We start from the raw sequence: 16,544 nt of genomic DNA, 5'->3' as shown, positions 1-16,544 counted from the left end.
CGTCGCAGATGTAGCGTTCTCTTTGCCTAGCACCTTCACTTTGGCTTCCTTGACCACAGTCAGACAGTTGCGACTCGAAATGCGACCCCGGTGGTCCTCTTCTTCGCTAGGAGTGTTGACTTCGAAGACCGAGCTAACCCACTGATGCTGAACCATGATATCACCTTCAGAGCCTACCGTCCTTCTGTTCTCCTCGACGATCTCTTCCCCAGCGACGGAGCGCTTTTTAAACCCATTTGAAATATGCAGACGGACGAGCCGTGTTCACCACCCACCGCGGAATCTATCGCGCGCGTGTTAATGCCTTTGGTTGCGGGTTCTCGAACTTCGCCATCGTTCTTCATAGCAGGTTTCTCTGGTTCTTGCTCTACCAGTACCGTTTTCCTAACAGTAGTCACTTCAGCCAATTCTTCATAGCTATCTCCACTTAGAGCTTCTTCACAGTCTCGCGAAACACTTAAGGTACCAGGAGTGTTCTGGAACACTGTCGCATCGTATCTGGCAGGCTTGATCTCCTTGCGAAGAAATAACTGTTCTTGTTGCACCCTTCCGGTTACTTCTTCTACCCCATTTTCTCGTTCCACACTCCAGTCTTCACGCGCACCTGGGATTATTGACGCACTGTACCATACGGACTCAGAGCGTTCTCTGATCGATTACTGTTCTTGTTTCACTTCTTCAGTCACACGCGCTCCATTTATAATCGATTCACACACCTCCTGAAACGTTTCACTCACCCCGGGACGCGCTCCATACCGTTCTGCCAAATTATAAGCACTCCTCGATGTAAATTGGCTGGGTGGTGTCTGTGTCCAAATTTTCTGGGATGGGAACACTTCCTGAGTGTGCTGGGTTGGTTGTTCCAGCCGTCCGACTGCTGGCTGAAGTACTTGGCCGTTCGGTAATAGAAGATAGCCCTGTGTAAGACACTTCCACCGCATACAGCAAACGACGAATACAAATAGTGTGGGGGGATTACATGGACGCTGCCATCACACATCGACGATAGAACAACCACGGTACGACGGGATGGCACCGTCCCCGTGTTGTCGACTTGAAAACACGCATCCAAAACTGTTCCACCAGCCGATCGACGGCTGAGACTTCTCGGACCCCCAGCCCCAATAGTGCTGGGTCCACCTCGGATCCTCCACCTTAGTGTTCGTAGCTCCTCCAACTCTCATCCGACAACGCCTTCTCCAGCAAGCAGACTACCCTGCTTCTCCACCAAATGTCGCACACCTCCCTTTTTTTCGCGCGGCGCCTCCGGCCGCGCTACTAACCAGGGTCGGGCAGTCCACGGCTGTTTGTAGAGCGGGGCCTTGCGTGGGGCGAGCGAGGAGCGGGATGTAGTTGTAGAACGGTAACGAGCAGTAAACAGTGAAAAGTAAACTTGGTTCCTTGTTCTTTGTAGTAGGTGGGAAATATATGACTGAGAAACTAATGCGCCGGGCTAAAACGGGGAAAGGGTCGATCGCGCTCATGAGGATGACACCCCTTCTCCTACGCTCACCTGTACTCCTGGGCATGACTTCCAACCCAACGTGACACCCGGTTGACTCGATACTCAAGACAGTATATAGTTCGTGTCATCCGTCCTTGAAGCTGGCGTCGCAAGTGCAAACTCCCTCCTCAAGGTCTTTACAATTCCCTCTGCACCAACCCTACCTCGCAGTCGACGCTTGAGCAGTTCCCACTTGATACGGTAGGACCCTGTGTGCTTTATCACGGACTTTACCTTCTTCGCATATGGTGCACGCTGCTGGAACGACCCCTGTATTCCCGGGTACGGGACATTGAGCTCATCGTTTTGAGGATTAAGCCTCAGGATAATATGGTTTCAGAAGAAGGATTTGTCAAAATCATAAAAGAAATTATGGCCAAAAGGAATAGCACATTACCCGAGGTTAATTGGACACCTTAAACATTGTATTGCATGTATTATTAACCCTTTCGAGGTTAAAGGAACCAAACTTGCTCCTTTTGGAGGTCTTTCAGGGTTAAGGGTAAGCTTGTTGCTAAACTATGGTTCCATTCGAGAATACGTGCTGTTTTTGTACGCGTTGCTCAACAATCTACTCTAACATTTGCTTTGTCGGCCTTTGGTAAGTGATATCGTTATCTTTTAAAAGAATGATGCAAGCAATATAAATAGTTCCACCGACTTAGTAGAACAGCTGTGGCATTTAATAAATCCTTACAAATTCAGGATTTTGCAATAAGCAACAACAACCTGTATTATGATTTAAAACCATAAATTGGATCCGATTCGCTGTGAAATAGGAACGAGGGGTAAGGTAAGATTGCTATCTCGGGCCGGATATGCCGATGGACACCTCGAATTAAAGGATAAGTGCCAGAATTGCCGTCTTTGACGGCATAAGTAATATGTCCAAAACCATTCGCTAGGACACCTCTAATCAATTATTAGGCATAGTTTAGCCGCCATAGGCGATCACAGCACCATTTTACTTGGCAAACGCGCTCATACGTTTAGTGTTTATCTCCTCCTCAATAAGTAGTCGTGGAAGGTAAAGGTCGTCTGGGAATGACGTCGCTCTCACCATAAAGGCCTTAAGTCGATATAGCTTATTCGAACCTAATTACCTATCACCCTGCCCATTATATTTAAATCGGGCCCCGAGATAACACAGCAAATCGGGTGGCAAAATTTATGAAACCTGGGCTTAGCGCTGCCTTACTGGATGGGCATAGCACTTCAATGGCGCGTGTCGTCTATAACATGAAGATAATTCAAAGAGTCGATATACAACAGCAACCAGCACTCGTTTATCGTACGATTCAACAAGAAAAGAAAAAGAAAAAAATGATCCCCTTGATGAATACGGTCGTCTGCCTAGCTTCTTGCAGGAATTTTCAGACAAAACCCCAACATCCCGCGTCTGCTGCCAAGTAAATTCAAAAGGGAGATTCTTCCGTGCGTTTGTAGCTATCGGTACTGTTGTTCGAGCTCAAGACAGCGTTTTAACGGTGTGGGAATGTGATATGCCCATATGAAAGATCCGATGTACAACGGTATTTGTTTGAGTCTTATAGGCAAAGATGGCAATAAACAAAAGTTCCGGCAGCGTTCGCCTACGTTGACAAAATAAGAATCAACAATTTTGCCTGTTTGTTTAGCAGTTGCATTGCCGTAGGCCTGTAATGACATGACAGACCAATTTTTTGTGACCGTGGGAAACAATTAGGTACTATTAATAGCTTCAATGGACCTAAAGGTTCATTTAAAGTTATACTCGGTCCATATTCACTTCGATGTAATGGATAAATTTAAGGCCCTGAAATTGAATCTACAGTCTGTAAAGGCTACAAAGAGCATCGACTTCAGCCGGCTACGATCTAATTATTTGGGCGATTTCTAAGCGATATTCAACTGAAATAAAAAAGTGATTGCAAAGCAGATCGTCGATGATTATGTTTCTGCATACATTTGAGCTATTTACCCTACCGATTGGTGTGTTGTTGGCAACATGCAGCCCACGTCTGAAGAAAGCAAGTGGCTGTTGGAGTCCTGGGGAAATACACCCCGACACGGAGACACGCTTCCGTTATTTGGAGTTCGCACAACCAGTGCTATATAGGGCGGCAACAATGGCTTGCTGTGGCATGGTGTGCGGACCAAACTAGTTCTTGGCTCTATGTTAGCATATTGCTCGCGTGCTCTGAAGCTCTTCCAAAAAAGAAAGGAAACCGTGCAGTAGTCGCGTACGATCCTGATCCTGCATGAGCCGGTATTAGCGTGAATAAGACCTTGTTGGCATGACTGCGTGAACATGTAGTGGGCCACACCATTACATAAGTAGGTAGATTTATACTACAAAAGTAGGTGCAGCAGCACACGGCTAGCGTGTGTTGAACTGCCGTCATCCTATTGATTGATATATGGGGAGCCAGACCCATTGTCAACCAATAAGAAGCTGACGTATATTTGAGTGGTCAGGGCAAGCTGCCCTGGACCTAAAAAAAAAACAGAGTTGATTTTCCTTAGACTAAGCACTTGGTTTCACTAGCGTGGAACTTGTACGCTTCCTCATTGTTACATGTAAGCTAGTAACGGACACTTTTGGCCCGTTACAGAGCAGGTCTTAAAGGAAGAAATAAAAAAACAATCCTCACTGTGAGGCATCTAGACTAAGTTGTATTTTATCCAGCCATACTGTTTGTGGCCCCCCACCTGATAAATGTGCGTGGTACCCTGTTGATAGATATCCGGCTTAGGATTGAATAAAGTGTGGATATGTTGACCACATTAAATCTAAAGGACCGGGCCAGAAAAGGATTAAGTGTACAAAATGTTTACCCAAATTCCACTCGTGCGTGTGTGTGCGTGCACAGCATCGGAAACCGTCTTACGCGCGATTGGTAGCTATTCATAAGGTACCGAAACAGTCGCTTGCACGTGTCGCGAGTCGCCCTGGAACAGGACATCAACGGTAGCAAGCTCTAGACGTGCGAGGTAAAAAGTAGTAATCCAAGTCGACACAAATAGCAATAGTAATAATATAAACCAAATGTATTAAGTCAACTTGGGGTTTCCAGGCAAAATTCACGACAGGCATAGAATGTACAAAAAATCTCTGATCGAATTTACATGTCACATGTAGCTGGACATGTTTTTAACCCTTTCGTGAACGCGAGGGTTTGCTTTAAATAAAGTATACTATACAACTCAAGATGTTAAGAGATCAAAGGATGCGATTTGACCCCTTTCATAAGTAACGGTACTGCGGAGGTCATATAGCTATCGCCTTCCATATGATTTTCTATTCCAAAACAAGGTAGGGTGACCATCAAGTGGGGCAAATTGACCCTTTTCATAAGTCACTGTACTTGCTAGAGCATTTTTTGTATTGGTCAAAATAACGACTTTCTGTGAAAAAGATGGTGACTGCTGACGCACTTCAATGTGACTGGGTAGTAATCACAAGCGGAGGTTATAGACCGATCTTTCAATCCCACTCTAAAACCATGTGTATCGGGTGTGGGAGCGTAGCCAGTGATCTTGTGCATGATCAGAGTCGCAAAACTCACAGCTACGTGTAGCAAACGCAGCACAGTAGGTTTGACCAAACGTACAGTAGTAAGTACGACAAGCGGCATCGAAAACGGAGCAGTGAGTGTGATTAAAACTTTGTATCAGAAAGAATGTAGCATCTGCCTTGCGTTTTGTATACTAATGTAGTGTACATTTGTCTTGATTTTACTATGCAAAATCTAAAACTGCAAAAACAAATGGGCAGCAGAAACCGATCAAATCAGGAACGGGATCAACAGACACAAAAGGTATAGTCGACCTCTTCAAATAGATGGCATATGAGGACCGCTGGTGGATCGCTGTACAACAGAATTGCACCCGTCGAGAAGACTTCGATCCTGATGGCAGTGAGCCGCCAGAACACAAGCAACCGACAGCAGGAATCAAGCGTCACGCATACAGCCACGGCCACAGGAACAACTGCAATCGTCCACAACTCCGCCGGCAGTGAGCTCGATAATAGAAGCGTGCCCGCCATGCAAGTAGCTGTTTTCAACGCAGATATTCCTGTAGACCAGAGTGTAGCTGGACCCGAGAATGCTGCACGCCTAGACGTTTCATCTGGGCAAGCGGCAGATACTGACTCAGCGACTAACGACAACGAGCCTACCACTTCAGGCGCTCAAGTGCACGCCGTCTTAGCAGATCGTCGTTCAACTGGTGAGACGAGTGCTACAGCGTCTGTGGAAGGTTCATCACGACTGGGGAAGCGTGGAAGGCCTAAGGGGTCTAAGAACAAGCCTAAGACCAGCGAAACAACCATCGACGAACCCAAGCCAAAACGTGGTCGTCCGAAGGGAAGCAAGAACAAACCTAGACGAAGTTTAGACACAGCCCTGCACGAGGCTACCCACTCAGAGCTACCTGTATGCGACGTAGTTGTTGCAGAACCGCCGTGCGATGAACTCCCTCCGCCCGTGTCATCACTCGCCCCAACGGCACCTACCGTGGCAGCACAAACTAGTGAGATGTTGTCTGCTACGACTCCTGCTGGTACTAGCGTACCGACATCAAATGTGTCCGTTGGTGAGAGCCAAGCAGCCTCGACGCCATCGCCTGCTCAGCGATCGAGGCGGAGTTCCTCAGCGCAATCACCGTCGATAGCCGCGTTGTATGTGGACATGTTGGTGGCGTTCTCACCCGCTAAGGAAGGTTGGATAACATCGAAGAAGTATGTTGGTGTCGGCAATGCGTACATCATTGGCAGGGTCTGCCGGATAGTAAAGGGGTTGTACCAGGTGCGGTGGCTGGACTCGCAGTTTCAGTCACATGTCGAGAATCTAACACTGAATATGATTCAGCGTGGAAACACAAACTACACCTCATTACATGTTCAAACAGCAGGACCTGGATGGGGGAGCCTTTGTGCAGAAGATCCAGAAGAACGCGTTCAAACTCAATGCCCAGCTGACGGACGTGAGGTGTGCATGGAGTATATGGAGTCGTACGAGCCGCCTGAAATTCGTCCAAGTAATTTCGCGGACGTTGAAACCATAAAGAACTTTCGCTTCGATCCAGAGAGTCAAATGGAGCAGCCAAGTGATCTTTACTCTCACGGAGACGCGACAACAAAAACACGCCTTCGCCCCGAGTTTCGCCACATTTTCGAGCACTCAGCGTCTTCAAGTTTCTTCGCTTACATTCCTGTCTCCTTCTGGCAGCAAGTGGTTGGCGAAATGAACACTAATGCTCGCCTAAAGAAAATGTCGATTGGGAAGCCCTTCGCTCTACAAGAGATCATGACCTTCCTGGGGATTCTGTTTTATATGGCGCTTGTTGACAAGGACGAGTACAGCAACTATTGGGGAACGCAGGTCGAGGATTTTATATTTGGTGGAAGCTCAGTCGGACTTAAGAGCATAATGCCGCTCCGCCGCTTCAAGCAGCTTCGTCAGGCGTTCACGTTCCGGTGTGTGTCTCCCAGTCAGGACAGCGAGGACCAGGCCGCGCGTATTCGTCCTCTGCTCAACTTGCTCAAGGCATTAGGCTCAAAGTACGTGGAAGTTGGTAGAAATGTGGCTCTTGACGAAGCTAGCGTTGCCTGCCGCTCCAAGTATGGCAAACCTCTCATCGTCTACAACCCCATGAAGCCCGTGGGCAATACCCCTTTTCCGTATCTACATGCTGTGCTGTTCTACGTCATGGATATCGCTAAACTTTCGCTTGCATTGTCAAAGCAGCCTGACTGAGCGTCTCGCTGGTGTAAAAACGCCGGAGGTGGCACGGGCGTTGTCAGAAGAGCTTTCAGCATCATCGGTCATTCGTCAGTGCGTGTTGGAGGTGGCTCGACCAATTTATGGTACGCGACGTATAGTGAACTCTGACAATTACTACACCTCTGTCCAGCTTCTTGAGGCACTACGCTTGAAAGGCCTTTATGCGAGAGGAACAGTCCGCAAGTCAAGCGCTCATTTCCCACGTCACGTGTTGATCGATTAGGAAAGAATGTAGCCGAGGAACATCACGACAAGCGGTTTCCAGCGCACACAACATTGTAGCAGCCTCCTGGTTCGACAGCGCGATCGTTAGTGTAGTTTCAAATGCAGATGCATCTACACTAACAACCGTAGAGCGCCAGGTCAAAGCCGAAAAACGCACCTTCAGTGCTCCAACTTGTGTTCGAGAGTATAACAGTCACATGCAAGGTGTAGATCGCCTCGACCAGATACGAGGGCGGTTTTCGGTTGCGGATGGTCACTCGTTTAAGAAATGGTACAAGAAGCTAGGACTAGCGCTGGTTGATGTCGCCCGAGCAAACGCGTTTCTCACAAGGAAGCTCGCAGTCAACATGGACGCAGATCGAGATCCCCACCGCGACTTCATGGCTGAACTCATATCAGAGTTATTCTCAGGAAAGTGGAAGGAAGCCCCTAGTGAACGCGTCATGCTGTTTACTGAATCCGCACCTGCAGACACTACAACGCCGTTGCCACCGGTCAGTGCTGTCTGGATGGCCGGAAGTACCGGAGTCGATGGTGTCCGTGGCAGCCCGCAGAAGCGCTGCTCTGCTGTCTATTCAAAGCAGCTATTCAAGGAAATGATCCGCAAGAGGCGTCAATGTGTGGTGTGCAGATGGGAGGACCGCTACGCGACTGAAGTTTCTGATCACTGCGTCCTACACGGAGTTAGCCTCTGTCAGGTCGTTCACACGGCGACTCCGCAGCCTTACATGTGCCCGTACGTCGCGTGGACATGCTGGGAAAAGTATCACCGATATTATCTACCTCGAAAGCTCTTCTCAAGTAAAGGAAAGGTGCGTACAAGCTCCGAGCTGTACAAACTGAAGCAAAGTGGCGCTGTTGAAGCCGGTCATCCTGTCTTATCACTAAATGTTTAGACAGCATGTCGCTTGATATTTCTATGGTAATTGTGGGTGCGTTTATCTTTCATTTAGTAGGGACACACGCTGCGTAAGTATCTCAATTAAAGTATGATAAGGATGTGTGCGTTTGTCTTGATTAAAGTATGCAAATCACGTGTGTATATTTCTTGACTTTACTATAGAAATATAAAACTTCAAGTTCAAGCACTTCAAATTGAATCGCAGCTACTTACTCGTTGTGTTTTGACTTGTAAATAAAGACGTGCTGGCTTACAGCTTTCCAGCTGCAAGGGACGTCATCAACCTTCAGCAGCTCGAACGCGTAACAAAACCTGAAGACGCATGGAGGTCGGTGGCGTGGGCAGAGGTCCACACAGCTCAAAAGAAAGCGAATATCCACCATTTGACATAGCTGTTCCTTCACGTGCTCGACAACTGGCGGCTGAAACAGCACATTATTCCAATAGACAACGGTTGCTTCGGCAAAGGGCGAATCCGACGACAGGCGAATGTCCTCGACGGGTTTGCATACAAACACCGCTCTCTCTCGTAAGGCCCACGCATATGGGCTACCATTGATAGCGTCGATGCCAGCTCGTTGAACGGACTCTTGAATTTCAACGCCAGTTGCGCGGTAAATGTCTGTGGCGAGGACCACTTGGGCGACGACATTTCCGAGACCAGAGCCAATGTCCATGAATATATCCCGGCTGTCCATGTCACCAACTTCGCGCAATAGCATTGTGATTCCTACATGCATTACTTCTCCCACGTTCTTGTATATCGCGTTGCCATCGTAGTTACGAACCAATTTGCTCGGAACACCAGCGAAAACACTGGTGACTACTTGCTCCAATGCCGAAGGCGAGCGAGGTGGTGTCAGTGGGTCCGGTCTCGTACTCTGCGTAGTCTCTGAGCTGGATTTGGACTGTGTAATGTATGTGTTCATTGCCGATGAGATGCTCTCAGCGCTTGGTGAAGGCTGTACTGAACTCGTGCTGGCCGTGGGTGAACTGAGGCGCTGTGAGACTTCTGTATTGGGCGGAGATAGTGCTTTGTCTGCGCTAATTGCGCGCTGAGCGGTGGTCACATTTGGTAGTGATGGTGAGGCGTCCGTGCTGAGGTCAGGATGCGGATCCGATGTACTGGTTAGGGACGATGAAGTATTCGTGCGGACCACGAGCCGCGTACCTCGAGCTAAACGCGGCGGCGTAGGCGCTGTGGGTATCTGCCAGCGTGCAGCAGCAGCAACGGCGCGTAACTGCCGCGTGATGGCTGGAGGTCGTCCTCGCGGCATTATAATCTCTGCAAAGAAGCTGGGAGGGAAGTCTGCAAGCCGGCTACCATACGTTCTTCGCAGCGATCTTAGACGCTGCTTCAGCGCTGCCGTGGTGTGATTCGTGTGGCGCATGCGGTGCGCAACATCGCGCCAGACTATCCGTTTTCCTGCTGCTTCGTACGCTCTTGATGTTTGCACTAGCTGTTTGTCGTCGTTGAAGGAGAAAGTAGTCTGGACCATGTTGAATAATTACGAGTGAGCAAGTGTGGTAAGTTTAGTATTGAATCAAACAACTTACTCAAACTATAATATTCGTTCGTTGTCATCCAGTCGATGTTGCAAGTTGCGTAGTACGTCCATATTCCAGAAACGAGCCGACGTGACCTTTTTGATTGGTAGTAATAAAACAAGGTAGATAGCAACTTGAACTTCTGTCAACAGGCGCAATTTGACCCCTTTCATGAGGGTATTACTCGCAGGTTATATATTACCCGGTCCCCACGAAAAGGCAATCCGAGGTTAACTGGCCGTTCTCGCCTCACCAATCGTTAGTTGATTGCACACACAAATCGTTTCCGGGTGGGCCAAATACCAGACGGGTTTCTCAAAATTGACCCGGATCCCCCTATCTATGTCTCGCGAGCCAAACCAAGCAGCAAACGAAGGGTTCACTTCCGTTCTTGCTTGGAACCACAAGTATCTAAACCAGCACCTACTCCAATTCAAGATGGGTCTCCTCGACATCGTGCAGCCCGGCGTCCTCACCGGTGAGGATGTTGTCAAGGTGTACAAGTACGCCCAGGAGCACAACTTTGCCATCCCGGCCGTGAACGTGACGTCGTCGTCGACGGCGAACGCCGCCCTGCAGGCCGCTCGCGACATCAAGTCGCCCATCATCATCCAGACGTCGAACGGCGGTGCCGCCTTCTACGCTGGCAAGGGCATTGACAACAGGAACCAAAACGGTTCGATCCTCGGTGCCATCGCCGCCGCGTACCACGTGCGCGCCATGGCCAAGCACTACGGCGTGCCTGTGATCCTCCACTCGGACCACTGCGCCAAGAAGCTGCTGCCGTGGTTTGACGGCATGCTGGAGGCCGACGAGAAGTACTTCGCCGAGCACGGCGTGCCTCTGTGGAGCTCGCACATGCTCGACCTGTCGGAGGAGCCGATGGAGGAGAACGTAGCCATCAGCAAGAAGTACTTTGAGCGCATGGCCAAGATGAATTTGATCCTGGAGGTCGAGCTGGGCATTACCGGCGGCGAGGAGGACGGTGTGGACAACAGCGATGTGGACAACGCTTCGCTGTACTCGCAGCCGGAGGACATCCTGCTCGCGTACAACGAGCTGGGCTCTGTGTCGCCTTACTTCACCATTGCTGCTGCGTTCGGCAACGTGCACGGTGTGTACAAGCCGGGCAACGTGAAGCTCCACCCTGAGATCCTGGGTGACTTCCAGAAGTACGTCGCCAAGGAGAAGTCGCTTTCGACGGAGAAGCCCGTGTTCTTTGTATTCCACGGTGGCTCTGGCTCGACTCCCCAGGAGATCCAGACGGCCGTGGGCAACGGTGTTGTCAAGATGAACATCGACACGGACACGCAGTGGGCGTACTGGAACGGTCTGCGCAAGTTTTACGAGGAGAAGAAGGACTACCTTCAGGGCCAGATCGGCAACCCCGACGGCCCGGACGCCCCGAACAAGAAGTACTACGACCCGCGTGTGTGGGTCCGCAAGTCGGAGGAGACTATGATCGAACGTCTGCAAGAGGCCTTCCGCGACCTGAACTGCGTGAACGTGCTGTAAGCAGCACGGTTCGATACAGAGTAGTCGGGCAGGTGTTAGTATCTACTGCGATCTCGGCTTAGGTGGCCAGCGCGCGTTCTTTCCCCACATGTAATAGCAATATATCTCCTTGAGGAGTCCTCGATTAGGACGATACCGTAAGCTTGGTGTGTCGTCACACAACATGTATCTTGAAGAGACGCAACGGATCTGTCCTTCACATACGCTACTACAAGCCTTGCAAGAAGCACCCACTGACGCCTGGCGTGACCCTGCTCGCAAATATGGAAATGGAAAAGAAGCTGCTCAAGAAACTCTGCCGGGACAACGACCTGTACGTGACGCCAGCCATCAATGACAAGCTTTACCTGCACTACAAAGGTTTTCGATGCATTAAGAATTTGGAAGAGTACACGGGATTGAAGGTCTTGTGGCTCGAAGGCAACGGATTGCCTCGAATTGAGGGGTTGGAGCACCAGACGGAGCTACGGACACTTTATCTGCATGAGAACTTGATCCAGCAAATAGAGGGACTGGAGTCACAGCTGCTGCTGGACACTCTCAACCTCTCTCAGAACCAGATCTCCTGCATCGAGAATCTTGGCCATCTCAAGCAGCTATCGGTGCGTCTAAAGAATGATCTTGTCTTTGTCGCTCTCCGGGAGCTAACTGTTTGTTTCGCTCCGGTAGAGCTTAGCACTCAAGTCGAATTATTTGACGACCGCAAAGGATATTGCGCATGTGCTGGAATTGCCGAACCTGTCCGTCTTGGACATTCAGAGCAATCGTATCAACGATACTGACATCGTAGATATCCTCACCCAGCTGCCGAATCTCAAGGTCTTGTACTTGCAGGGCAATGAAGCTGTGAAACACATCAAGCAATACCGTAAGACGATGGTGTACCGTTGCCGAAAACTGAAGTACTTGGACGACCGGCCAGTTTTCGACGACGAGCGACGTCGCGTTGAGGCGTGGGGAAAGGCTCTCGAAGCATCCAATGGAGATATGAAGGCAGCTCAAGACGCTGAACGCCAGGAAATGGAGGCAATTCGTCGTGAAAAAAAGGAACGGGATGAAAAGAACTTCTTGTACTTCGAGCAGATGGTGATTGAAGGGCGCCGCAAAAGACGCGAGGAGGAGGAACGGAAATGCAAGGCCGGAAACCCAGAGGACGAAGACACGACAGAGGAAATCAATCCGTTCTCTGGAGAAAGAATCGTCCCAGTTCAAGACTGCGCGTTCCTGCAACAAGAGCGCGAAAAGCGGTGGGAAGCTGTTGTCAATGCACCGGACGAGCACAATTTCGGTGGCAACAACGCCGTCAACGAGAATAATCAAAGCACCGATAATGATTCTCCTACTTCATCAAACGTCGCTGTTGCAACTGGAACGATTCCTGTCGACGAAAGACGTATGGAAGTTCTGCATCAATGCGCCACCGTTGGGTCTGCCAGTACATCAGGGAAAGACTGTTTCGTCAACGCTTCGTTTGAGATCTCGCATGCTGGTACCGGGGGGATTGGTGAAGCTCCTGCTGCGGAGGCGCCGATCAACAGCAGCGAAAGGAAGGCTAAGGGCATTGATCAGGATAAGATAACAGCATCAACTGATGCCCCAACTCCTTCAACGATGCTGTTACCTCCTCCTGCCCCAATTGTGTTTGCCCCAAACGTCTCGACTGATGACACCTCAACGGCCGGAGGAAACCTCGAATCTCCAGCACCAGACAACACGGAAGGACAAACGCAGCTAAAGTTGATTAAACGCTCATCCAGTTTCCTGCTCCCACCACCACCTCCGCCATCAGAAGTGAGATCAACTGAGCAAGTCGAGGAAGACCCGCATGACATGCCGCCGTCCACTCATACAGACGTCAATGGACTGGACTAGTCTCACCAACCTAGGATGTCAGAGAGACCAAACAATACATTCTTGAATCGATTTATGCTTTCTTGCTGCTGCAATTAAACTGGTTATACAAGCGTGCAGTGCTTTTGGAAGTCGAACTCATAAATCCACCGACGGAAAATGTTCTCCAAAACGTCAAATGGACAAAGATCTTGGCCCTTGCACTCCTTGAACACCACCTCGCGCTCGTTAAGCAATGTTTTCACTTTGAAGGTCGTTTTCGTTTTGCTTTCCTCCTTCGGATCTGCGCATTCATAGAGAACAAAGCCTATATTGGCTGCAAATGGAGCCAACTCGGAACTCTTGAACTTCCGCTGTAGTGCCAGCTCCAACGGTGTGTCTGCACGGAAGTGTCCTTCATGATCACTGGCATGCCGATCGAAGTAGCTAACATTCAAGAGCGAAGCCAGCGGTAAAATGGTCTCAGCATGTGCAAAGCGAAAAAATCCTTCAACATCGCTCTTGCCATCCACTCGCTGTTTCATCGTACGGAAGATATCCTGCAGCAGTGGCGTTGCGATCTCGTATGACAGTGGATGGCCGTGGCTTTTCCTGTAAAAGTGCTTGAGATCTTGAAAGTAATCCATGGACAGCAGCATTTCGTCGTCAAAGAACGAGCACCACTGATCGAACACAGCTTGCACCGCCACATCAAATGCACAGCCAGCGTACGCTGCCTCCATATCCTTCTGAGTCGCACCGGCAAACCCTGTCAGACGCTGGAATTTTGCCAGATTCTTGCGCATCTGATCACTGTCGCGATACTTGCTATGCTCAATAGTAGAGCTCTTGTTCGAGTCAATCTGCATCTCAAATACAGGGCAATTATCGTAAAACCGCAGTACTTCGTCCTGCCCAATCGGGTGGCTGTGGTAGTATACTGGCTGCAGACCGTCGAAGAACCCGAACGCAAAGGCCTCTGCACTCTGCTTAGTGCGGATCTTCCATGTGTGCTCGAAAACGAACTTACTAGCATCATAAAATACCGGTAATGGAGAGAGTCGAGCTCGTAGTCTGTGGCCAATCTCAATCAGCTCGCGGACACCGGGATCCGCCAGCCACGCTTGTGTTTCCATTGGGAACGGATTTATCCAGCTCTCCACCCACGTGATTGACGCTCCGTTACGAGCTTTTAATAATCTAGTGTGCGTAGTGTTAATCCGTGTGATGTCCTTCATTGTAGGGTTCCTGGTACCATGGCGAATGGCAAAGTTGAGTTGTACGGGGATGCACACATCTTCCAGAATATCGGATTCCGACGATGTAGGCGGCGCGTACAGCGTCTTGGTGGACATGTCATTGCTCAGAACCTCTCGTGCCCCCTCAGCAGCGCTGGCAGTAGTGCAAATAGCTGCTAGAAGCAGCAAGAATTTGACGAGCTCCATTCGCAACATCTTTCGAATTAACGATCCAAAATCAGATCCGAAATGCAATTGGTGTTATCATTTCGCGACATTAAGCTTATTTTTAAGCACTTGATTCTGTGCATCATTTAGATACTGGTAATGTTCAACAACTTCCAGCGGCTTCATGACTGTGTGTATCGCTTCTCTCGCGTGGGTACAGGCGTAGGACCCAATGTGACGCTGGTAGGTGGGGTGCATGGCAACGAGCGCATCGGTGTGGAAGTTTTGGACGCATTGCGGCTCGCTCTCCTGCGTGCAGCACCGTTGTCTACTGCCAACAATCTCTTCCCACGCATAAAGAGAGGCTCCGTGACGCTGGTTTACGGTAACCCAAGAGCGCAACGCATTGGCAAGAGAGGTAGTGAGCCGCATGCGGACATGAACCGCTGCTTCCCAAGAGACTTAATGGAAATTCCAGAATCGAAGCTAGATTTAAGTTACGAACAACGTCGAGCGAAGGAGTTGGCGCCACTTTTTGCGTCTAGCGACTTGTTGGTGGACTTGCACTCGACAAATAAACCATCACCACCATTTGTCAGACTCTCAGGATATGATAATGTGCCACCTCAACTGATGAAGATTTCGGGACGTCTGCCGACAAAAATGTTACTGCTAGACCCGAAACACCTCATTGGAGATGGGAACGTGGCGTTGACGGACGAGTTCGTTGGTGCTCATGGAGGCATGGGTGTTTGCTACGAGAGCGGACTGGCAACTGATTTGTCACAAACAAAGATTGATAGTATTACGCGCAGTATACTACAGATCCTCTACCACGATATGGATGCGATTGAGTTTGTGGATGCGGACGGACAGCTCCGCAGCAGTAAAAATGTGAGATTGAACGACGTTGGAGCTACTGAGAAGTTCTCTACACGTGATGCTTACGAGATCTCGCAGGTGTTCAAGCTAACGAGCAGAGGTTTCCGTTGGGCTGACGGTGTTGGGGAGGAAAATTTTCAACGTATTCCTGCTGGAAAGCCGATCGGGTTCATTGGAAGCGAAACTTTCACTGTGAACTACGACTCGCACATTGTGTTTCCTAAAATTCCAGCTCTCTGGAAGATCGATGCGTGAGTATTGGCGAGTGTATGGGATGTAAATCTGGTTCAGCCATCCAACTAATTGTATGCTTCGTGCAGTCCTTGTAGGCCCCTGGGCTGGCTGACGCGACGAATTTCAGCTTAGCAACATAGCGCAGCGAGGCAAAGTGCATAACGGTGGCAGATGCACTCGCTGGGTTGGCTCAGACCATTCAACGTGTGCTCACACGTCGCAGACTGTTAAAAACACTGTTCAACTGAAATACTGCTGTTAAACTGTAGTTTTCACTTGCCTTTAAATAATTAGAGTATAATCAGCTTAAATTTGCAGAGCATTTTGACTCTACGGTACTTACTGCCTTCAAGTACTACCGGTAGTACTCCACTTCACCACTTTGCACCTCCATTCATGTTCCGCGTAGCGGAGGGCGAGCGATGCGTGTTCCAGCTGGACACCGGAGCCACCGATGCGTACACTGACTATGTAAATGAAGATCCCCCAGCAAGTGCTTCATCCACTCGCCCTGAGCCTCTGAGGTCGCTCATCACGTCCACGAATTCATCCTCAATTCCACCGACCGAAAACGATCCACGGGACGTTGTGCTGCACTCGGACGGATGCGCAATTGCGCTCCATCTGTCAGTTCTACAGAATCGTTGTCCAGGGCTTTACAAGCAGTTGCGGCAACTCCGCCACCATCCGGAGTCCAAGAACGGAGCTATTTCTCTCAAAGTAATGGAGAA

The 16,544-nt window shown here is 49.6% G+C and overlaps 4 protein-coding genes across 4 annotated transcripts; 3 read left to right on the top strand and 1 right to left on the bottom strand.

Moving 5' to 3' along the window:
• Window positions 1-10,288: 10,288 nt before the first annotated feature.
• Window positions 10,289-11,602, top strand: PITG_02785 (fructose-bisphosphate aldolase; the record flags this gene model as incomplete). Its single annotated transcript, XM_002907631.1, has 1 exon — window positions 10,289-11,602. One exon carries the CDS (start codon window positions 10,289-10,291, stop codon window positions 11,459-11,461), a length of 1,173 nt encoding a protein of 390 aa, XP_002907677.1.
• Window positions 11,603-11,684: 82 nt separating this feature from the next.
• Window positions 11,685-13,333, top strand: PITG_02784 (uncharacterized protein; the record flags this gene model as incomplete). The annotated part of the gene is made up of 2 exons (XM_002907630.1): window positions 11,685-12,063; window positions 12,131-13,333. The coding sequence occupies 2 exons, from the start codon at window positions 11,725-11,727 to the stop codon at window positions 13,331-13,333; spliced, it is 1,542 nt and encodes a 513-aa protein (XP_002907676.1).
• Window positions 13,334-13,416: 83 nt separating this feature from the next.
• Window positions 13,417-14,646, bottom strand: PITG_02783 (multiple inositol polyphosphate phosphatase 1, putative; the record flags this gene model as incomplete). The annotated part of the gene is made up of 1 exon (XM_002907629.1): window positions 13,417-14,646. The coding sequence occupies one exon, from the start codon at window positions 14,644-14,646 to the stop codon at window positions 13,417-13,419; it is 1,230 nt and encodes a 409-aa protein (XP_002907675.1).
• A 210-nt stretch (window positions 14,647-14,856) lies between these two features.
• PITG_02782 (uncharacterized protein) lies at window positions 14,857-15,834 on the top strand (the record flags this gene model as incomplete). Its single annotated transcript, XM_002907628.1, has 1 exon — window positions 14,857-15,834. The coding sequence occupies one exon, from the start codon at window positions 14,857-14,859 to the stop codon at window positions 15,832-15,834; it is 978 nt and encodes a 325-aa protein (XP_002907674.1).
• Between the last annotated feature and the right edge of the window lie 710 nt (window positions 15,835-16,544).

This window comes from Phytophthora infestans, genomic scaffold (genome assembly GCF_000142945.1).
Source record: "Phytophthora infestans T30-4 supercont1.3 genomic scaffold, whole genome shotgun sequence".
Taxonomy (NCBI): Eukaryota; Oomycota; class Peronosporomycetes; order Peronosporales; family Peronosporaceae; genus Phytophthora; species Phytophthora infestans.
This window is presented reverse-complemented; position numbering and strand designations above follow the sequence as displayed.